A 25524-nucleotide genomic window follows, 5' to 3' on the forward strand; every position below is an offset into this window, starting at 1 on the left:
TTCAGAGGGAGCCAATTCTCACACCATTTTATACTATCAACCTCTCCCATGCTCGTTACCAAGTAAGGTTTTATGCTAATAAATATTTTGACTAATTACCAATAGTGTCCACTGCCTTTAAAAAGTGGAACAAAAACAAACAAACTTTGGGGCTTCACCCGAATTATACCAATAGGTTTCTGGGCGATGCCCAAACACACAACAAGACACATTGTGATAACTATTGTCAGCACATCAGTATTCCTTATTCTATCCAAAACAAGTATATCTCGCTCCCTAATACATGGATGGAGGCATTTATTGGTTCTTATAATGCAGATACATTGCCGTATCGGTCCGTCATACGTTTTCGATCGACAACTATGTGTGACCCCTTCCTATTTTGATTCACTTTAACTCAAGACAGGGCGAGCTGCACAGTAATCAGATTCGTGTTATCATCGGGCCTCAGCGGGTACAAGATAACGTTTAGGTGACACCCAAAAGCTTGTTATGTATGTTCGATTTTACTGTTTACCTAATCACCAAATGTGTGAACACATTATTTTGTTTATAAAATCCGTTGTCAAAGTTTCATCTTGTAAATCAAGTACCAACTAAATAATTGAATAAGTAAGTAGTAAATAAGTAAATAACAAAACACTTTCGGTAAACAGTATTGTCCAAAGGCCCACACTTCGTATATCACAACTTATATATAAAATAACAAACCTGTGAAAATTTAGGCTCAATCAGTCCATCGGATTCGGGAGAAAATAATGGGAAAACCATTTCCGTACGTTTCGCCGTGTCATGACAGTAATTCTCGATATCGAGAATTGATAATTGTTTTAATGTTTTCTCAAAAAGTAAAGCATGTCATGGAATAAATAGTCTTTCACCATTACCTCCTTTAAACCATGTAAGTTATTTGTTAATCTGTGAAAAAACAATTTCCTTTCTGTTCCGAAAGTGTATAATGGCAAACAAATAAATAATTAAAAATGAATAATTTGTATACAAACCAATCAAAAAACATATGGAAATACACAGAAAATAGTTACTTATAAAAAACAATTACGATTAACCAATAATTAAGTTTGACTACCAAGCTAGAGAGTGAATAAACAAATACATTTGTAATTGGAGGTAGGCCAAAGCTTTTATATTTCATTTATAATATAACTCAACTTACTAACCACAGTGACAGTAGACCAATTGCGCTGCCAATGCTAACATGTGATCACGTGACCTATGGGTATAGACAAAACACAGCTACACAGTAAAGACATGGGAAGACTCATACCGATGGACCACAATCGGCTGTATTTTCGATAAATACACTTTTCACTCAAAACGAAGCCCTTTTTATAAAGTTGAATATTGTGACATTAATTTAAATCACATTTACTGTTACATGGATCCAGTATTCTACCACAAGAGTATGGTTAGATTACCTTAAATTACCAAGGTTTGACAGCATGTGAACATTATCGTAGAATTTCCTAGTTGGTGGAACTGTCTTCCGTGATTTCAAGAAAAAAAGCCTTGATTGAACAAACAAATGCAACATTAACCATGTCTTTTTAACAAACGTTGATATGCAGTACCCTTGTTGTTGATGCGTGTAATACCCATCTAAGGTCACGTGATGACGTGACGTGCAATGATAGGCAAATCGATCTGTGTGCACCAGACGCCATTGATTTAGCAACTTTTTTACCACACCTTAAAGTGCAGAAAATGACCATTGCTGAAAATGGCACCCATACTGTACTGTTTCCACACTCTAACATGTGAAGTGCTACCGCCCCCCCCCCCCAACCAACTTACCGCCAATCTACATAACCCTAGTGCTCACCTAATAACCATTATCATTTCACTAAAGTCGTCATACCCATCCGTTTTGTGAGTGACATTCTATGCATCAAGTAATTAGTGTATGCAGTATCGCTGAATGTGGCGGAAGATCTTTAAAAAAAACAGTGCAAGTGTCTTGTTAAAGTTTTATGGCTAAATTTTCGACAATTTATAATTAAAAAAAAATACATTATAGATATTATATACAACATCGAAGTCCTATAGCGCACGTATCTACCAAACAAGGTACTCAAGGCGCTGAGTATATACAAACTTTCAGAAAGATAGGTTATTGCAGTGATGAATTCTCAGACCCAATATATATATTTAATTTGTTTTCGATTTTGGAAAGAATGAACATTTAATATGATGAAAATATCAAAAACATTTAGATACCACAGATTTAGAACGGAAAACAAAACTTTGTTCGAACGAAAACTGGTTTTGTTCGAACAAAGATTAGTTATCGACCAAAGCTCTGTATACGACAAGGCAAAAACACATGCAAATGAAAAATGTTTGTACATTAGGCAACTCAGGTGCACAAGGCATATACGTAACACAAACAATGCTTGCCAAAACATAAAATAGATAAACTGACCAGGTATAGTAACAAACTACAGTACATTATGTAACGACGTCATCAACATTCGTGTGGACATTCAGCATCAACTTGACCTCACAATAAGACTTGTATCTCAAAGTATTGGTTGCACAATACCTTCACTGGAAATCCACAATAATTGATCTGACAGAAGTATAGACACCAGTTACCCCTCCCACCAATCCAAAGATAATCAGTAAGATATCTTTACAGATGATCATTATTCCTAAATCATGTCTCTTCAGCTTCAAATGTATAACAGCTGGTATAATGTAGGCAATCATGGTGCTTCCAATTGCTCCTGTAGGAAATCAGAAATGTGTATCATGGAGTTTCAATCATCCTTTGCTTTTCCTATATGTACTGAACATAATGTCTCAAACAGACTAAGTCTGTAGTATATGCACATTATATTCCACATTTGTCAATACTCCTCATTTGTCATTACTCATTTAAAAGCACTGGACACTATATTTTTATTACTCAAAATAATTGTTAGCATAAAAACGAATTTGGTTACGAGTAATGGAGAGCTGTTGATAGTGTAAAAAACGTACTTGGTTACGAGTAATGGCGAGCTGTTGATAGTATAACACATTGTGAGAAATGGCTCCCTCTGAAGTAACGTAGTTTTTGAGAGAAAGAAGTAATTTTCCATGACTTTAATTTCAAGACCTCAGAATTAGATTTTGAGGTCTCAAAATCAAGCATCTGAAAGCACACAACTTCATCTAACAAGGGTGTTTTTTCCTTTCATTATTATCTCGCAACTTCGACGACCAATTGAGATCAAATTTAAACAGGTTTGTTATTTTATGCATATGTTGAGATACAGCAAGTGAGAAGACTGGTCTTTGACAATTACCAATAGTGTCCAGTGCCTTAATACAATTGAGCTAGTGCCAATCCTGCAGACCCTACTAAATCACCAATAACAGTAAAATCAAAAAACTACTTTTGGCAAAGAAAACAAAAACTTCAAATGTTCTGAGGTCATTAAACATGCCGAGGCACAGTGAAGTGTCTTTGGTCTTTACATTTTTTTTTTACTTTTAAAAGACTTTTTTTTGTAAGGAAGAAGTTGTGAGTGGTTGACAGCCTAGTGTCAGTTTACCTTTACCTAGACCAAGGAGTTCATCTTACTTTGTATTGTGTTGGTATTCCTCCCCATTATTAGGTGTAAAAGAACCTGATACAACGAGCTTGTGGCGGTTTAGAGCGCAATGTAGAAGATTAAACAGTGCCGACATAAATTACTCCCTCAGAGTATATTGGTAAAATTATTCACATTAATAATATTTATCTCACATACTATGTAGCACCTTTAACCATGCTACATGTGACATGTCTGTCTTGAGTACACCACACTATATCCAACAATTTTCCTTAAACCTAATTTGCCGCATCGCAGCATCACAATAGTCTTGGTTGCCCCAATTTGGGAGTCAATAAGGGAATAAAAGGGTAGCAACAAGTTCTAAACAGCCGGCAGGGTTGTTGCATCGACCCTGCAAGGTTTTAAACGGACATTTAAGAACGATGTCACTACTCTTTTATTCCCATTCATAAATGACCTTTTGTTAAAAAATGTTAAAAATACTATTACCAGTACAGACATTTTGACAATTAAAATTCGAGGTTTGAAATATTTTTTTTCAAAAACTTTGTGAAGAATCTGTTTGAAGCGCGTGGATTAAGTGTACACGCGCACGCTTTGAAATAGATTACGCGCTGTTACTAATAGCTATGAATTGTATTCCGCGTGATAATATTGGCAGACGTTAGCTTGCGCGCCCGACACATGGATGCCAGCACGTTATAAACAGCTCCAGCTGTTCATTATCAACCATTTAAACACCCCACGTGACGCGCTCTCCACCAATAGGAGTAGCAAAACTGTCTGGGGTATTTATGAATGCTCATTTATGTTATATTTTTTTTCATCCAAGATCAAGCAACGGTCTAATGTGCATCATTTCTCAGGTCTATAATCTTCAGCCCCAATATTTTAATAAAAGTATCAACTTTTCTCAACAACTTTTTTTTTCAGTATGTATTAAAATTGAGGTGTTTTTCTGGAAAATAAAAAGGAAATTATGTCTGACTGACTATGCATTTTATCTAACTGATAGGGGTAAAACACTGAAGTAAAAGTAAAATTCTCAGTAAGTATCGCGTGCATCGAATTGAAAAAGGATGTCAAATGAAGAATTTGTTTTAACTGAAATCAAATCTTTGTTTCTAAATTATATTCAAAAACAAAATCTGAATGACAAAAAGTTTCTGTACACGTTTTTAAATTGAGTTTTAGTTTTTTCATAAAAATTCCAAACAATTTGTTAACTTAGTATGAGACAAGTTCTTTTTACCTGAACTTGTTAGACACAACTTTTTTTAAATCCACACCCAAGTTTGGTGCAAACACTAAAGCTGATTTTACGCGGATGAATTTTGTTGAATTTATATTACTTTCATATTTTTTTATCACTGAGTTCTCAATTCGCAACATAAATAATTTTCATGGCCATAAACTATATGTCAGACTAAACCAATTGACAAAATAAAATCTTGCCTATTAAGCAAAATCCAATATAGTTGGGACCACAATGGTTCCTGGAGGTTTATTACATGTAAGACTTACACATGTGTATTACAATGTTCAGGTGACTGAAGTACTTACACATGTGTATTACAATGTTCAGGTGACTGAAGTACTTACACATGTGTATTACAATGTTCAGGTGACTGAAGTACTTACACATGTGTATTACAATGTTCAGGTGACTGAAGTACTTACACATGTGTATTACAATGTTCAGGTGACTGAAGTACTTACCTGTAAATGAGGAGATATAAGCAAACTCATCTTTGAAAGCATATGCAGTGCCTAGCTGTGCTAAGACAATTAGTGTTCGTAGAATGTTCCTCTTGACTGTCCACACCTTAAATAGAAAATTGTAGATTCAATGAGATAGTGCTAGATTGACATGGATGGTTTCAGAAATAACAAAATGTATGTAAAACAAAGGATGTGATACAATTACAGAAACATCAGTTTCTGGACCAGATTTCTTGTCAAAACACACTTATAAAATGAGGTGTAATCTGCACTAAAACAATACCTTCTTGCATTTTGAAAAAAAAAAGTATTTTAAACACCTTTCCTTTAAGATAGAGAAAAGCTCAGGTTTTGTTTTAAATGAACAAAACTAAACTTGGAATTCAGTTGTTGTGACATCACAAACAACAAGTTGTTCATGTTGCTTCTGCTTGATAAAGGTTTGAGATTCCTTATCGATGGTTGGTGTCACCATATGGCACTGTAAGCCTGTCACCATATGGCACTGTAAGCCTGTCACCATATGGCACTGTAAGCCTGTCACCATATTGCACTGTAAGCCTGTCACCATATGGCACTGTAAGCCTGTCACCATATGGCACTGTAAGCCTGTCACCATATTGCACTGTAAGCCTGTCACCATATGGCACTGTAAGCCTGTCACCATATTGCACTGTAAGCCTGTCACCATATGGCACTGTAAGCCTGTCACCATATGGCACTGTAAGCCTGTCACCATATGGCACTGTAAGCCTGTCACCATATGGCACTGTAAGCCTGTCACCATATGGCACTGTAAGCCTGTCACCATATGGCACTGTAAGCCTGTCACCATATGGCACTGTAAGCCTGTCACCATATTGCACTGTAAGCCTGTCACCATATTGCACTGTAAGCCTGTCACCATATGGCACTGTAAGCCTGTCACCATATTGCACTGTAAGCCTGTCACCATATGGCACTGTAAGCCTGTCACCATATGGCACTGTAAGCCTGTCACCATATGGCACTGTAAGCCTGTCACCATATGGCACTGTAAGCCTGTCACCATATGGCACTGTAAGCCTGTCACCATATGGCACTGTAAGCCTGTCACCATATGGCACTGTAAGCCTGTCACCATATGGCACTGTAAGCCTGTCACCATATGGCACTGTAAGCTTGTCACCATTTTACACTGTAAGCCTGTTTACTTTGAAGGCGTCATTAAGTTAACGTTGCTCTCGACCAATAGGAATGAAGAAACTGTCTTATAAGCGCTGTGTGGGATGGTGCAAGCTCCCGTGTCACGCCCATGTTATAACACTTTTTACTGGTGTTATATCATCCGTTCAAACAACTCCTCGTGATGCCCTCTCGACCAATCAGAATGGATAAACTGTCTTAGGTATTTATGAATCACTTAATACTAACAATGTATGCCGTGTTTGATTTTTCACCAGTGTAGATACATTTTAAAATATTTAATCAAAAGGGTAACCAGTTATCGCCAAAAGACATGTATTCAAACAAAACATTAACGGACATGCAAACGGTAAAATGATAAACACATGTCTGAAAACTGTCCAGGGATGCTTGCAGAATAAAATTATAACTAGTAAAAAAACCTTTAAAAAACAGAGTGTGCACTGTCAAACACTCACTGATTTCGGTATCTCAGGAGCCACAGGAAGGTTACTCAGACATTTAGCAGCTTGTGGATCTTGTAGGAGCTGACAAAGTTCTGCATCCTCTTTAGAGTCTGTAATCGCTGTATTTACACGTAAATCACTATCATCCACTGTATCTACTTCATCCTGACTGTTATTGCTATTGGAAGAATTTAACTTCAGCGGACCACAAAACCTCCCTTTAAAAGAAAACAAAAACAATGGAGTAAAGATTACAAACTGCATCAATAACTAAATTGTATGGCTAGCACATTAATAGCCACATTTGGTTGTCAAAATGTAATCAAATAAAAGGATGCAACAAAGGAGACTATCTACTTCTGATGGTTGGGGATCATCAGCTATCAAGAGGTAGTGAAAGTGATTTTGGTGGATGGGGCATGCCAGCTACCTCGAGATACTCTTATTGATAGAACTCCTTAACTACCACAAGGACATAACAGCAAATTTAGCAGAAGGGTGCTTCAAATATTAGGATGTATTGAGAATCAGACTGCATCAGAATACAGCAAATTCGACTAGGGCTTTAACAAGTGGCTAAAGTGACAACATTAAAATAACAAATGAAATGACAACATTGTGATTTAGCCATTGCTACTGGCGAAGCCATTAACTCAGAAACACCCTAGTTCTAAGCATCCTTTGGGAAAATCAATTCAACTATCGGAAGATGATTCTAGTGGATCGAGAACATCACCATTTCATTGGTGGAGTATAAGATATTAAAAAGAAACAGTTCTCAGGGATGGGACATAATAGCAATTACATGCATTATGAAGTGATGGGAACAGTTCTCATGGGTGGGGTACATCACCTATTAGGAAGTGATGGGAACAGTTCTCATGGGTGGGGTACATCAGATATTAGGAAGTGATGGGAACAGTTTTCATGGGTGGGGTACATCAGATATTAGGAAGTGATGGGAACAGTTCTCATGGGTGGGGTACATCAGATATTAGGAAGTGATGGGAACAGTTCTCATAGGTGGGGCACATTAGATATAAGGGAGTGATAGGAACAGTTTTCATGGGTGGGGTACATCAGATGTTAGGAAGTGATGGGAACAGTTCTCATGGGTGGGGTACATCAGATATAAGGGAGTGATGGGAACAGTTTTCATGGGTGGGGTACATCAGATATTAGGAAGTGATGGGAAAAGTTCTCATGGGTGGGGTACATCAGATATTATGAAGTGATGGGAACAGTTTTCATGGGTGGGGTACATCAGATGTTAGGAAGTGATCGGAAAAGTTCTTATGGGTGGGGTACATCAGATATTAGGAAGTGATGGGAACAGTTCTCATAGGTGGGGTACATCAAATATTAGGAAGTGATGGGAACAGTTCTCATGGGTGGGGTACATCAGATATTAGGAAGCGATAGGAACAGTTCTCATGGGTGGGGTACATCAGCTATTAGGAAGTGATGGGAACAGTTCTCATGGGTGGGGTACATCATAATTAGGAAGTGATGGGAACAGTTCTCATGGGTGGGGTACATCAGCTATTAGGAAGTGATGGGAGCAGTTCTCATGGGTGGGGTACATCAGATATTAGGAAGCGATAGGAACAGTTCTCATGGGTGGGGTACATCAGCTATTAGGAAGTGATGGGAACAGTTCTCATAGGTGGGGTACATCAGATATTAGGAAGTGATGGGTACAGTTCTCATGGGTGGGGTACATCAGATATTAGGAAGCGATAGGAACAGTTCTCATGGGTGGGGTACATCAGATATTAGAAAGTGATGGGAACAGTTCTCATGGGTGGGATACATCAGATATTAGGAAGCGATAGGAACAGTTCTCATGGGTGGGGTACATCAGCTATTAGGAAGTGATGGGAACAGTTCTCTAGGTAGGGTACATCAGATATTAGGAAGTGATGGGAACAGTTCTCATGGGTGGGGTACATCAGATATTAGGAAGCGATGGGAACAGTTCTCATGGGTGGGGTACATCAGCTATTAGGAAGTGATGGGAACAGTTCTCATGGGTGGGGTACATCAGATATTAGGAAGTGATGGGAACAGTTCTCATGGGTGGGGTACATCAGCTATTAGGAAGTGATGGGAACAGTTCTCATGGGTGGGGTACATCAGCTATTAGGAAGTGATGGGAACAGTTCTCATAGGTGGGGTACATCAAATATTAGGAAGTGATAGGAACATTTCTCATGGGTGGGGTACATCAGCTATTAGGAAGTGATGGGAACAGTTCTCATGGGTGGGGTACATGAGCTATTAGGAAGTGATGGGAACAGTTCTCATAGGTGGGGTACATCAGCTATTAGGAAGTGATGGGAACAGTTCTCATGGGTGGGGTACATCAGCTATTAGGAAGTGATGGGAACAGTTCTCATAGGTGGGGTACATCAGATATTAGGAAGTGATGGGAACAGTTCTCATGGGTGGGGTACATCAGCTATTAGGAAGTGATGGGAACAGTTCTCATGGGTGGGGTACATCAGCTATTAGGAAGTGATGGGAACAGTTCTCATGGGTGGGGTACATCAGATATTAGGAAGTGATGGGAACAGTTCTCATGGGTGGGGTACATCAGATATTAGGAAGTGATGGGAACAGTTCTCATGGGTGGGGTACATCAGATATTAGGAAGTGATGGGAACAGTTCTCATGGGTGGGGTACATCAGCTATTAGGAAGTGATGGGAACAGTTCTCATGGGTGGGGTACATCAGCTATTAGGAAGTGATGGGAACAGTTCTCATAGGTGGGGTACATCAGATATTAGGAAGTGATGGGAACAGTTCTCATGGGTGGGGTACATCAGCTATTAGGAAGTGATGGGAACAGTTCTCGTAGGTGGGGTACATCAGCTATTAGGAAGTGATGGGAACAGTTCTCATGGGTGGGGTACATCAGCTATTAGGAAGTGATGGGAACAGTTCTCATGGGTGGGGTACATCAGATATTAGGAAGTGATGGGAACAGTTTTCGTAGGTGGGGTACATCAGATATTAGGAAGTGATGGGAACAGTTCTCATGGGTGGGGTACATCAGACATTAGGAAGTGATGGGAACAGTTCTCATGGGTGGGGTACATCAGATATTAGGAAGTGATGGGAACAGTTTTCATGGGTGGGGTACATCGGATCATAGGAAGTGATAGGAACAGTTCTCATGGGTGGGGTACATCAGATATTAGGAAGTGATGGGAGCAGTTCTCATGGGTGGGGTACATCAGCTATTAGGAAGTGATGGGAACAGTTCTCATAGGTAGGGTACATCAGATATTAGGAAGTGATGGGAACAGTTCTCATGGGTGGGGTACATCAGATATTAGGAAGCGATGGGAACAGTTCTCATGGGTGGGGTACATCAGATATTAGGAAGTGATGGGAACAGTTCTCATGGGTGGGGTACATCAGCTATTAGGAAGTGATGGGAACAGTTCTCATGGGTGGGGTACATCAGCTATTAGGAAGTGATGGGAACAGTTCTCATAGGTGGGGTACATCAAATATTAGGAAGTGATAGGAACATTTCTCATGGGTGGGGTACATCAGCTATTAGGAAGTGATGGGAACAGTTCTCATGGGTGGGGTACATCAGCTATTAGGAAGTGATGGGAACAGTTCTCATAGGTGGGGTACATCAGCTATTAGGAAGTGATGGGAACAGTTCTCATGGGTGGGGTACATCAGCTATTAGGAAGTGATGGGAACAGTTCTCATGGGTGGGGTACATCAGATATTAGGAAGTGATGGGAACAGTTCTCATAGGTGGGGTACATCAGATATTAGGAAGTGATGGGAACAGTTCTCATGGGTGGGGTACATCAGATATTAGGAAGTGATGGGAACAGTTTTCGTAGGTGGGGTACATCAGATATTAGGAAGTGATGGGAACAGTTCTCATGGGTGGGGTACATCAGCTATTAGGAAGTGATGGGAACAGTTCTCATGGGTGGGGTACATCAGATATTAGGAAGTGATAGCAAAAGTTCTCATGGGTGGGGTACATCAGCTATTAGGAAGTGATGGGAACAGTTCTCATAGGTGGGGTACATCAGATATTAGGAAGTGATGGGAACAGTTCTCATGGGTGGGGTACATCAGCTATTAGGAAGTGATGGGAACAGTTCTCGTAGGTGGGGTACATCAGCTATTAGGAAGTGATGGGAACAGTTCTCATGGGTGGGGTACATCAGCTATTAGGAAGTGATGGGAACAGTTCTCATGGGTGGGGTACATCAGATATTAGGAAGTGATGGGAACAGTTTTCGTAGGTGGGGTACATCAGATATTAGGAAGTGATGGGAACAGTTCTCATGGGTGGGGTACATCAGCTATTAGGAAGTGATGGGAACAGTTCTCATGGGTGGGGTACATCAGATATTATGAAGTGATGGGAACAGTTCTCATGGGTGGGGTACATCAGATATTAGGAAGTGATGGGAACAGTTTTCATGGGTGGGGTACATCGGATCATAGGAAGTGATGGGAACAGTTCTCATAGGTAGGGTACATCAGATATTAGGAAGTGATGGGAACAGTTCTCATGGGTGGGGTACATCAGATATTAGGAAGCGATGGGAACAGTTCTCATGGGTGGGGTACATCAGATATTAGGAAGTGATGGGAACAGTTCTCATGGGTGGGGTACATCAGCTATTAGGAAGTGATGGGAACAGTTCTCATGGGTGGGGTACATCAGCTATTAGGAAGTGATGGGAACAGTTCTCATGGGTGGGGTACATCAGCTATTAGGAAGTGATGGGAACAGTTCTCATGGGTGGGGTACATCAGCTATTAGGAAGTGATGGGAACAGTTCTCATAGGTGGGGTACATCAAATATTAGGAAGTGATAGGAACATTTCTCATGGGTGGGGTACATCAGCTATTAGGAAGTGATGGGAACAGTTCTCATGGGTGGGGTACATCAGCTATTAGGAAGTGATGGGAACAGTTCTCATAGGTGGGGTACATCAGCTATTAGGAAGTGATGGGAACAGTTCTCATGGGTGGGGTACATCAGCTATTAGGAAGTGATGGGAACAGTTCTCATGGGTGGGGTACATCAGATATTAGGAAGTGATGGGAACAGTTCTCATAGGTGGGGTACATCAGATATTAGGAAGTGATGGGAACAGTTCTCATAGGTGGGGTACATCAGATATTAGGAAGTGATGGGAACAGTTTTTGTAGGTGGGGTACATCAGATATTAGGAAGTGATGGGAACAGTTCTCATGGGTGGGGTACATCAGCTATTAGGAAGTGATGGGAACAGTTCTCATGGGTGGGGTACATCAGATATTAGGAAGTGATAGGAAAAGTTCTCATGGGTGGGGTACATCAGCTATTAGGAAGTGATGGGAACAGTTCTCATAGGTGGGGTACATCAGATATTAGGAAGTGATGGGAACAGTTCTCATGGGTGGGGTACATCAGCTATTAGGAAGTGATGGGAACAGTTCTCGTAGGTGGGGTACATCAGCTATTAGGAAGTGGTGGGAACAGTTCTCATGGGTGGGGTACATCAGCTATTAGGAAGTGATGGGAACAGTTCTCATGGGTGGGGTACATCAGATATTAGGAAGTGATGGGAACAGTTTTCGTAGGTGGGGTACATCAGATATTAGGAAGTGATGGGAACAGTTCTCATGGGTGGGGTACATCAGCTATTAGGAAGTGATGGGAACAGTTCTCATGGGTGGGGTACATCAGCTATTAGGAAGTGATGGGAACAGTTCTCATGGGTGGGATACATCAGATATTAGGAAGCGATAGGAACAGTTCTCATGGGTGGGGTACATCAGATATTAGGAAGTGATGGCAACAGTTCTCATGGGTGGGGTACATCAGATATTAGGAAGTGATGGGAACAGTTCTCATGGGTGGGATACATCAGATATTAGGAAGCGATAGGAACAGTTCTCATGGGTGGGGTACATAAAATATTAGGAAGTGATAGGAACAGTTCTCATGGGTGGGGTACATCAGATATTAGGAAGTGATGGGAACAGTTTTCATGGGTGGGGTACATCGGATCATAGGAAGTGATAGGAACAGTTCTCATGGGTGGGTTACATCAGATATTAGGAAGTGATGGGAGCAGTTCTCATGGGTGGGGTACATCAAATATTACGAAGCGATAGGAACAGTTCTCATGGGTGGGGTACATCGGATCATAGGAAGTGATAGGAACAGTTCTCATGGGTGGGATACATCAGATATTAGGAAGCGATAGGAACAGTTCTCATGGGTGGGGTACATCAAATATTAGGAAGCGATAGGAACAGTTCTCATGGGTGGGGTACATCAGATATTAGGAAGTGATGGGAACAGTTTTCATGGGTGGGGTACATCGGATCATAGGAAGTGATAGGAACAGTTCTCATGGGTGGGTTACATCAGATATTAGGAAGTGATGGGAGCAGTTCTCATGGGTGGGGTACATCAGCTATTAGGAAGTGATGGGAACAGTTCTCATGGGTGGGGTACATCAGCTATTAGGAAGTGATGGGAACAGTACTCATAGGTGGGGTACATCAGCTATTAGGAAGTGATGGGAACAGTTCTCATGGGTGGGGTACATCAGCTATTAGGAAGTGATGGGAACAGTTCTCATGGGTGGGGTACATCAGATATTAGGAAGTGATGGGAACAGTTCTCATGGGTGGGGTACATCAGCTATTAGGAAGTGATGGGAACAGTTCTCATAGGTGGGGTACATCAGATATTAGGAAGTGATGGGAACAGTTCTCATAGGTGGGGTACATCAGCTATTAGGAAGTGATGGGAACAGTTCTCATAGGTGGGGTACATCAGATATTAGGAAGTGATGGGAACAGTTCTCATGGGTGGGGTACATCAGATATTAGGAAGTGATGGGAACAGTTCTCATGGGTGGGGTACATCAGCTATTAGGAAGTGATGGGAACAGTTCTCATAGGTGGGGTACATCAGATATTAGGAAGTGATGGGAACAGTTCTCATGGGTGGGGTACATCAGATATTAGGAAGTGATGGGAACAGTTCTCATGGGTGGGGTACATCAGCTATTAGGAAGTGATAGGAACAGTTCTCATGGGTGGGGTACATCAGCTATTAGGAAGTGATGGGAACAGTTCTCATGGGTGGGGTACATCAGCTATTAGGAAGTGATGGGAACAGTTCTCATGGGTAGGGTACATCAGATATTAGGAAGTGATGGGAACAGTACTCATAGGTGGGGTACATCAGCTATTAGGAAGTGATGGGAACAGTTCTCATGGGTGGGGTACATCAGCTATTAGGAAGTGATGGGAACAGTGCTCATGGGTGGGGTACATCAGATATTAGGAAGTGATGGGAACAGTTTTCATGGGTGGGGTACATCGGATCATAGGAAGTGATAGGAACAGTTCTCATGGGTGGGATACATCAGATATTAGGAAGCGATAGGAACAGTTCTCATGGGTGGGGTACATCAAATATTAGGAAGCGATAGGAACAGTTCTCATGGGTGGGGTACATCAGATATTAGGAAGTGATGGGAACAGTTTTCATGGGTGGGGTACATCGGATCATAGGAAGTGATAGGAACAGTTCTCATGGGTGGGTTACATCAGATATTAGGAAGTGATGGGAGCAGTTCTCATGGGTGGGGTACATCAGCTATTAGGAAGTGATGGGAACAGTTCTCATGGGTGGGGTACATCAGCTATTAGGAAGTGATGGGAACAGTACTCATAGGTGGGGTACATCAGCTATTAGGAAGTGATGGGAACAGTTCTCATGGGTGGGGTACATCAGCTATTAGGAAGTGATGGGAACAGTTCTCATGGGTGGGGTACATCAGATATTAGGAAGTGATGGGAACAGTTCTCATGGGTGGGGTACATCAGCTATTAGGAAGTGATGGGAACAGTTCTCATAGGTGGGGTACATCAGATATTAGGAAGTGATGGGAACAGTTCTCATAGGTGGGGTACATCAGCTATTAGGAAGTGATGGGAACAGTTCTCATAGGTGGGGTACATCAGATATTAGGAAGTGATGGGAACAGTTCTCATGGGTGGGGTACATCAGATATTAGGAAGTGATGGGAACAGTTCTCATGGGTGGGGTACATCAGCTATTAGGAAGTGATGGGAACAGTTCTCATAGGTGGGGTACATCAGATATTAGGAAGTGATGGGAACAGTTCTCATGGGTGGGGTACATCAGATATTAGGAAGTGATGGGAACAGTTATCATGGGTGGGGTACATCAGCTATTAGGAAGTGATAGGAACAGTTCTCATGGGTGGGGTACATCAGCTATTAGGAAGTGATGGGAACAGTTCTCATGGGTGGGGTACATCAGCTATTAGGAAGTGATGGGAACAGTTCTCATGGGTAGGGTACATCAGATATTAGGAAGTGATGAGAACAGTTCTCATAGGTGGGGCACATTAGATATTATGAAGATTTTTACAAATTTATGTTGCCAGCATTCTTTACATTTTACAAGTTAATGTGATAATATGTAGGGTAAATTAGCTTTTGATCCACACCGGACCTAATTTACAAATAAATGTTGTTATAATACGCACCTGGAGCAAATAAGAGATGTTCAAATATCTCAATAATTGGAAAACACTGCAAAGGAAAGGTGAAGACAACTCCTATACATACAACCAGGCTGACTACCAACTGAAGCATGCTATTGGGCTGAAGGTTCCAAATGATGACTTGAGCTGTAGATGTTCCTAGGCGTAAATAGCTCAGAAAGCCAAGACTTGCCAGGACACATGTAAAGAGCAGCACAACCAAGTATAACAGATGAGGAAAAAGGCGACTGTTTTCTCCCATGCTAGATTCAATAGGAACTATCTGTAATGACAAAAGTGATGTTCTCATGTTTTAGGTAAAGTGGTGTATGCAGTGAAGATGCTCAAATTGATGGCCTCTTAATGAAGGGAACCTCAAAAAAGTAGTTTTTTGTTCTATATAAGAAAATACTCACCTCCGATACCTACAAATGCATTTACAATGCGCAAGCGCAAGCGACTCCGCTGAACAAAAACAAAGCACCCCCTCCTTGCACAGCAGGTCCTGTGTGTACACACAAATAACGCCCTTCCTTTTTACTTGAGCCTTTTCTTTCTTTCTCTTTTTAAACCTTTTGGGAGGGACAGTACCACTCTTAACTAATTGTGCCTGAAACAAATGAAAAACAGGAGTTGCTAAGACATACCAGTATGCTGTGCGTGAGGTGCTCTTAAAGGCAGTGGACACTATTGGTAATATAACTCAAAATAATTATTAGCCTAAAACCTTTCTTGGTAATTAGTAATGGGGAGCTATTAATAGTATATAATATTGTGAGAAATGGCTCCCTCTGAAGTAATGTAGTTTTCGAGAAAGAAGTAATTTTCCACGGATTTGATTTTAAGACCCCAGATTTAGAATTTGAGGTCTCAAAATCAAGCATCTGAAAGCACACAACTCCGTGTTTTTTCTTTCAATATTATCTCGCAGCTTCGACCACCAATTGAGCTCAATTTTTCACAGGTTTGTTATTTCATGCATGTGTTGTTGAGATACACCAAGTGAGAAGAATTGTCTTTGACAATAACCAATAGTGTCCAGTGCCTTTAAGAGGTCAAGACGGCAGTTCTACTGTGTCTCCAGGCTGTTGACTGAGCTGCTGAGCGTAGAACTTGTCTGTCCATGCGACCATCTGACTGGAGCACATCTCGCAAGTAGCAGGATAAGAATGTTGAGGGATTTTCCCAGCAGGCTGCCTGCACAATCTCATGTATGGTCACCCCCTGAAAGAGAGCTAAAGATGTACATGTAGTCACGCTCCCTGCTTGGTGAGCTCGGATCGGAACTTGGCTAGCCTTTGGCTCCTAGATGCTTGGGGTTGAAAAATTTGGCGACTGTGTGGAATTAGTTGAAAGCCCCTGGTTCCTAGCGCAAGTGGCCTGGTTTTAAAAGCAGAGCATGAAATTTACTTCTAGGATGTGCCATGGAGGCCGCTAGCAGGAATACTGTTTTGACTGTTTTGACTGTCAGCAAATGAAGAAACAGGATCCAGCTGGTTCAGAGGGAGACTTTGACCACTAAGAATTACGCTGCAGAGGTCCCAGGAAGGAGTAAGCATTTTAGTGAGTGGTCTGTCACCATACATGTCCTCCAGAAGGGGTGTTATGGAAGTGTTGCTTATAAAGGTTTGAGTTATAACCAAGCCCTCCGAGTAAGACACCAATGACAGGTCTGTGGCCAGGAATGGTTGTAATTTGAAGACCTGAGCAAAAAAAGGTGAAGAAGAAAAATCCCCAATGTTGTACTGCAGGAACTGGTTTGCGGTGAAAGTGTCTGATAGAAGAAAAAAATCAGATGAAGCTGAAAATGGCCCATGAGCATTCTGAAAAAAAAAAAACGACTTGACACTATGGGCGCTGTTAAAAGAAGAGTGTATTTGTGTGTACACACGGGACCTGCAGTGCAAGGAGAGGTGCTTTGTTTTTGTTCAGCGGAGTCGCTTGTGCTTGCGCATTGTAAATACATTTGTAGGTATCAGAGGTGACATATTTTCTGTGAAGGTTTCAATTAGACACAATAAGCAAACACAGCATAAACATTTGCATCATTCCATTCCATGTTTCAACAAATCAACCTTTGTGACTCGAGACTAAATTTGAGCCATGAGTCATTCATGCACTGCAAGTTAATGGACAATAAATAATCAATATCATCAAGCTCCTCTGAATCCTTGATTCATGAACGGTTGCTAGCCATAACATGTATAATCATACGACCTTTTTACACAATGTAAACAGATTTGGACACTGGACATTGTTGGTAATTGTCAGAGACCAGTCTTCTCACTTACTGTATCTCAACATATGCATAAGTTAACACACCTGTGAAAATATGAGCTCAATTGGTCGTCAAAGTTGCGAGATAATAATGAAAGAAAAAACAACCTTGTCACACAAAGTTGTGTGCAAAATTCCGTTACTTCAGAGGGAGCCTTTTCTCACAATGTTTTATAGTTTAAAGATAATGATAGTAGAACGCTCCCTTGAAATATTACTTGCTGGGGTGCTGTAGTTTGTTTTAGAAATGAGTTAAACAATGGGTCAAAAATTATTTTAGTCTCAGTTTTAGCATGTAAAAATGTGTTAACCAGGTATGGTATTTTACCAGTTAAGATGTTATTATTTACGAACAATTTTTGTCTCACTGACAGCTGAGATGAAAATTATTTTTGTTACTTGTTTTACTCATTTCTCAAAAACTACAGCACCTCAGAAACTAATATTTACAGGGAAGCTTTATACCATCATTATTTTCAAACTGAGTAAGTTTAATGTAAATCTGGAGTGGAATGTCCTGGACATTATGTTTTGTGTTAAAAAAGTACCCAAATCCTTTAAATCATGGTGCATATGGAACACCTCGGCATCTTGCATGCAATGCTGTTTTTTCACTGCAGAAACACAACACAAAAGCAGATGTGCAGCTAGCAAAGTCGCACACTAATTCATGTTTACATGCACTTTGCATGCACTTTGTTGAAACCTTCAAAAAGTAAGCATGCACTTAAAGCCATTATACACTTTCGGTACAGAAATTTCTTTTTTTAAAAATCACAGATTTACAAATAATTTACAGGGTTTACAGAAGGTAATGGCGAAAGACTACTCTTGAAATGTTGTTCCATGAAATGCTTTACTTTTTGAGAAAACATTAAAACAATATCAATTCTCGATAGCGAGAATTACGGATTTATTCTAAACACATGTCATGACACGACTAAACAAGAGTGGGTTTTCCCGTTATTTTCTCCCGACTCCGATGACCGATTGAGCCTAAATTTTCACAGGTTTGTTATTTTATATATAAGTTGTGATACACGAAGTGTGGGACTAGGACAATACCGTTTACCGAAAGTGTATAATGGCTTTAAACTTAATAAGCTTACAAGTGGTAAAAGGAAAAACAAATCGTTTTGTGCGAGTTTTATTTTTATTTAATTACCTCAAGTTGTTGACTGAATGATGTTGGATAACACAGAGCGCAATTAGGGAATTTCACTTAAATGTACTTGTAGGTAATCAATTCTATGGTTCTTTCACAAACTTCACTAGACAACAACGGCCTATACATTTTATCTATAGTCAAAACTTACCGTCCCGATACCCTCAAAAGCTGCAGTTACTTGTCCAAAGAAAATAGGAAACGTCGAAAATTGGGCCCAACTGATAGTATCACTGACTGAAAAATCTGGATGAAACCATGAAAAGAGAATAAGGTTCACTAGAAGATACACTCATACATGTAGGTATTTATCAACACTACTGTGCGTTACACATCTACACAGTTATCTACACCATTATCTACACAGTTACAAACAAGTAATGGTTCTTGGGTCATTTACAAATGTTTCCCTACTAGAAAAGATCAAGTTAATTAAAAAGATCAAGTTAATTAAAAAGGTAAAATTTAAGGTGTGATCAGATTGAAGGAACAATGAACAAGGAAGAAATGTCAGATCATGCTCCAATAGTCATTGGTAAACTTGTTCCATTTAGGCAAGGGACTACTTTTGAGAAACTTCCATCACCACAAGTTTTTATCCTGGTAGATGGAACAAACAACATGCAAATATTCATCACTTTGCTGCAGGTTCAAGGGAAATAAACTGTTTATAGATTGCTACGTTATACAAAGGAGTTTCAAAATGATGCCTCGTTCAATGGGGAGCAAGTGCAGTGCTAGAACGGAGGTAATCATTACATTATTAGTATTACTGAGATGGAACTTGCGAGAGCCTGCAATATTGAGGATTATCCCAAAGTGATATGTACATGGTGCAATCTAGAAGGCTGTGTTAGAGTGATTTCTAATAGTCAAGTCCAGACATTAATAGTGTGTATGAATGAGTTCCTCTAGCGGTTTTATCGGAGAGTAGTGAGTGAATAATATTTTTGTAACAAGCATGAGTAAAATGGCCTATCCTGGGCCAGAAGTGGTTCTTTTGAATTGTCAAACATGTTAACTTTGTTTCCAGGGTACATCCTTGACTCCATGCAAGTTTTGTTTCTATCACAATTATTTCTCAAATGTAGGCCGACACTTATTCAGACAAAAAGCTTTCACATTGCTAACAGCTTCTAAAGATGAATACACTATATGTACATCAGTAATGAATTGTGATAGAAAAGAAATTAATTCTAAAACTGACATACCTGATAAGATGTAAACCATCATGGCAACATAGCCTACAAGGCTAGACAAGTTAGCGAAGACACTTGCTGGACCGAGTTGACGAATACTACGCAAATATCCAAACAGTATAAAAATTGGCAGTGGTAAAAGCACTAAGATTATGTAGCCAGGGCTTTGAGACACAAAACTGTATGGTAAAATATTCACTAAAGGTGATGAACTATTTGTGATTGAAAGCGCCACTTTATCAGTATTGACATGCACAGTGCTTGGGAGTGGAGCTGTCCATGTAGTGCTGCTGTTATCAACAGCAATATATGGAAGATGATAAGGAAACATTTTTTGAAATGTATTACCAAGAAATATGAAATAGTTGACACAAAATCCAAACTGTGTAACTACTAGAGAAACATTGACTAGTATTATTCCAACCTTCCCTAAAGACAATGAAGCTATATCTCCATAAGAAAGTCGTTTCTCTAGTGTGGTATTTAGCAGGTGTCTTGTCTTCATAAGAGTTTCAGGAGATTGGTGTTCATTGGAAATATTGTCTTCTATGATCTGTCTAATAAGTTCTCTTTTACATTTGATGATCAGATGACAACAATGTACTGTTGCGATGGAAATCAGGAGTAATCCAACGATGCCAAGCTGTGTATAGAATTAAAAAAAGTAAATCAAATTGTTGTTAAATAAAAATGAATTGGGATGTAAGCTAGTGAATACCCCACTCTTGCTATTTCTAGCTTCAGAAATTTACTCATATTGTTCACACAAAAGCCAATAAGCCATTTGTGAGTTCGATTTTTATGATAATAAAGACTTAAACGAACATGTTGCCTTGGATCGGACGAGTTGGTCTATAAAAAGGGTTTGTAACCGTTTTTCATAAAATGCATGGTTGGAAAGATGTTTTAAAAGTAGAATACAATCATCCACACAAGTTTGCTTCGAAATTGCGTGGTTTTCCTTTTACTGTTCGAACTAACACAGTCGGCCATTTATGGGAGTCAAAAGTTTGACTCCCATAAATGGCCAACCGTGTTAGTCGACGAGGTAAAAGGAAAACCGTGCAATTTGGAGGCATGCTTGTGTGGATCATTGTATTCTACTTTTACAACCGTGCAATTTGGAGGCATGTTTGTGTGGATCATTGTATTCTACTTTAACAACCGTGCAATTTGGAGGCATGCTTGTGTGGATCATTGTATTCTATACTTTAACAACATCTTTCTACCCATATATGCATTTTATAAAAAAAACGGTTTCAAACGCTTTTCAAATACCAACTCGACCGATCCATGGCAACGTGTTCCTTTAAGGCCTGAATGTATCTAGTGAACAACCAATTACTGCAATATTGTCCGATGCAATGACTTTATTGGTCAGAAGTGAACACTCAAATTGGATTCCAGAGATTAAAGACTTGCTCTGTCACACAGTTTATGGCAAGCTTTTGCTTAGCAACGTCAAGATATGCAAACCCTGGTGCCATTAACACAATCTTTCAGAAAAGTTGTTCGTCCTCTCTTATCTACACAAAAGCTTGCCCCAAACCATGTAACATACACGTAACAACTGTCTCTAGTCTGAGAAATTCAAATGTAAGCAGTCCCTTGTGACTACGCAAGGCCTTTTATCAAACATGTAAGGTTTGGGTGGCGGTATGGCTACCCAAACTGACCATTTATCTTAATTAACAACATTGCAAGGGGTCTGCTATTGAATAGAAACATTACAAGCAATCAACTCACCGCAATGCCACTCTGACTTATTGCAAACGCTATGGACAAATAGTTCACTCCAATGAATGCCTTGAACAAATTGGCAAAATCCATCAATATCTGGAAACATTTTGGCTTGTTTCTGGTGAGGAGTTTAAAATATTAAGAAAACTCAGTAACACATTAGCAGCATGCAGGAGAAAAAAGAAAAGACACACTAATTAGTGTAACCTATTAATCTCATACATTGTTACAGCTTACAAAATGTAATGCAATAGTCTGTTGTTTCATTACCAGAAGCAAAGCCCAACTACCTATTGCAGAAAAAGCTACCTGGTCATCAGGGCAGATATTCACAGAACAATTGCTCCATTGCTAATCTAAAAAACTAAAGTTTAACTAAACCAAACTGATATATCTGTACAATGTAAAGTATTGTGTCTTTATCATTATTTGTTCAAAAATGGCGAAAGTGGCATTGAAAAACCAAGAGATGGACATTGTAAATTGACATTAATCAAACCAAGAGATGGACATTGTAAATTGACATGAATCAATGCAATGAGTGTAAGGCTAATATAGTACAAAAGAGAATCAAAGTTACACTTCAGATTGCCAAGTTGGAGTAAAGACTGTGTGCAAGTTACACTTCAGATTGCCAAGTTGGAGTAAAGACTGTGTGCAAGTTACACTTCAGATTGCAAAGTTGGAGTAAAGACCGTGTGCAAGTTACACTTCAGATTGCCAAGTTGGAGTAAAGACCGTGTGCAAGTTACACTTCAGATTGCCAAGTTGGAGTAAAGACTGTGTGCAAGTTACACTTCAGATTGCCAAGTTGGAGTAAAGACTGTGTGCAAGTTCTCAAGTCATTGACAAGTCATGATACACTTATTTCTAACATTAACAAAAGAATTAAACTGCCTTTAGTGATTTCGATTTAGTCTTTTTCTGAATATGAGTCTTAAGTTCAGTCAGAGTAGACATCATTTTAACTGAAAATCAGATTTGAGTAAGAGCCAAAGACTTGAGTTATACAACCCACAATACATTGCAAACATGTATAAAAATTACCTTGCCATAATGAAACTACCACTAGCTTGATGTTGTGAAGTCTAGAAGGTACCTAAAAAGAAAGGTAGTAAAAGTGCATGGTGTTATTTGGTGTACATTACATAATTATCACATCTTGCACTGAAAAACAAACATGAACAACCTATTTACATGTCTCAGTAATAAATTTCCTATTCATCTGGATTCAGATCTCTCTCGTCAACAGCATACACAGAACATTCCCAATTCCATATGGCTCTGCTTACTGCCGAATTCTGCGATTATGATCACTATTCTCCGCTTGATGGCAAGCACCGATTTTCTGCACTTAGCTGTGTAAGTGTAGAACGTCTAGAAACATGGAGTTCCCAAGCGCAAACGCCATAATTCCCAGCTAACCTGTGAACAACGCTTGACGCAAGCACAGAATTTCCTGTAAGGTAGAGCCATAAAATTTTGGCCCTGGTGAGTAGTAAACAATTTCTTTGAGAGAAACAAAATAGGCTGGGGGAGGGGGAATGGGAAACTGTAGGGAGTAGGGATGAACTGCAGTTTCAAAATCCAACACTGACGATTCATTTGAGGTACTAGAACTCTGGACCCAATAATCTTTTTTAGGTTAAAATCTCTTGCAATGTTTTTACGACTACCCATTATTAGCCTTCCTGTACACTCTTGCGCGAACTGCTGGTTGCCGACTTCTCTCCTCAACAGCATACATGGGACCGCTATCACCGAGACAGACATTTAATGATTAGTCTAGCCTTTCTGAGGTATGATGGACACCTCAAGATTTTCACTATTTTCTTGTGACCCAGATTGCCGATCAATCTCAACCTTCTCCAGGTTTGTCAGTTTATGTGTATGGTGGATTACATAAAAAATAAAATGCTTACACTGCCAGCAACTGTTTTGTAATGTTCCTTTAAAAGCAATGCTCTGAAAACAGGAATGTGCCAATATCTGCCAACACTACTCATTGTATCGTAATAAACTACTAGTAGACGTTGTCAATGTGGCTATTTCTGAAACCAATCCAATGATGTTAACTAAATAAATGTAAGTTACTTCTAGAAACATGTATCGTAGGGTCATATGATATCGACCCTCGCATGTTTTCGACCCCCAACTTTGATTCCCGTGTACCGCGAGACTGTGCAAGCTCCACCGGTGACAGAGGCTCTGCTGTTTAATCGCGGTCTGTATTTTCGTCAGGCTTAATCATGCTGGGAAGAATAAAGTTTCCTGTTGAAGGTTATATAATAATAATAATAATAATAATAAAATGATGAATTTTTGGTGCAAATAAGTAGTGCATTATTATGCAAACAATCAAATGAGTCAAATCTCGGAGCCATGTCTTATATGACAAAAATATAATTAAATTTGTTTAATAGTAATTGAGTAATTGGATGATATTTTTTTTTTTTTTGCATGCCATACTAGCTCCTGAATATTCAATAAAATACCAACCAATGACCGATTTTAAAACATATGACGTCGCTCCAATATCGTGCATGCATTAGCACTATAAATAGCAGACTATCTCTCGCAACGTAAACGTGTCATTGTAAAAAGGTTGGATAGATGATTTAAAAAAAAAAAAAAATTAGTTTTTGATTTTGAACAATTTTCCCGTTATAATATCCTACTGAAAACCCATGACACCAGGATACTTTAAAAATTATTGTTTCTAAAACAGAAGTAATATAAAGTTAAACAACAGAATCGATTCAAACACACTACACAGCCGACAGACACTATTAATTCAATTAATAAACCAACACTAACACTAACTAACACTTAACAGTAACACTAAACACTGTACAGTAACACTGCAGATCCATCCATGAAAATAATCTGATCGTGCTACAGTTGTAACTAAGGCCGTTACTAATATTACGAAATGGGCGTAGCAGCAGTTTACGAAAGCTCAATCAAAGCAAAATGTCAGTCCATAAAAACAACAATACATTACTATACAACACAATGGATACGATATGCTGCCGGCCGGATGTCCAACAATCAACCACAAATCCTGCGATAAGTGTTCACGATTGCTTGTGTTGCTTTACATTAAAAGACTTAAGCAAACTTTAGGGAAATGCAATGTTTTAACTGATATTCTAGTTACCTTTTACTTGTTGTAGACAACTTTTCTAAAACTGATGGACTTTGCGAACTTTCACACACCACTGGTCCGACCTTTGCGCCCCATTTATTGTTGTTGTTGATAAAGTATGACCTTTTCACACACACGGGTGAACCCGCTTTTTATCCCAGGTAAGCTGAGGCACTTAGCATAATGGGCGTGTTTTACCAACTTTCGCGCACACCACGACGTGTGAACCAAACGTGGTGTAAAAAGCGCACAAGAATTATCGGGGTTCGCCATGCCAATCCACGCCGACCAGGTGTAGAATCAAGTTAACCCGACACCACCTGTACATGTTTTCTTACTTCATTCTTACGTTAGAAAATTATTTTCTTTTCTAAATTTACCTCATGTAAGAATATACAAGAATAGACAAGAAAAACAACACAAACTTAATGTTTTGGTGAACATTGGAATGGCGGAGCTGCTCGCCTCGCATACTATTTATTCATGACATTCACATAATCCAACTCA

At 39.6% G+C, this 25524-nt stretch overlaps 1 protein-coding gene across 1 annotated transcript; it reads right to left on the bottom strand.

Annotated features, from left to right (window-relative positions):
* Positions 1-945: 945 nt before the first annotated feature.
* LOC117294979 (proton-coupled amino acid transporter 1-like) lies at positions 946-25116 on the bottom strand. The gene is made up of 9 exons (XM_033777535.1): positions 25030-25116; positions 22917-22968; positions 21876-21987; positions 20142-20772; positions 19082-19176; positions 15492-15771; positions 6926-7131; positions 5280-5385; positions 946-2744 (listed from the first exon to the last, which is right to left on the bottom strand). The coding sequence occupies exons 2-9, from the start codon at positions 22922-22924 to the stop codon at positions 2563-2565; spliced, it is 1620 nt and encodes a 539-aa protein (XP_033633426.1). The 5' UTR covers positions 22925-22968; positions 25030-25116; the 3' UTR covers positions 946-2562.
* Positions 25117-25524: the final 408 nt, after the last annotated feature.

Source organism: Asterias rubens, chromosome 9, assembly GCF_902459465.1.
Source record: "Asterias rubens chromosome 9, eAstRub1.3, whole genome shotgun sequence".
Classification (NCBI taxonomy): Eukaryota; Metazoa; Echinodermata; class Asteroidea; order Forcipulatida; family Asteriidae; genus Asterias; species Asterias rubens.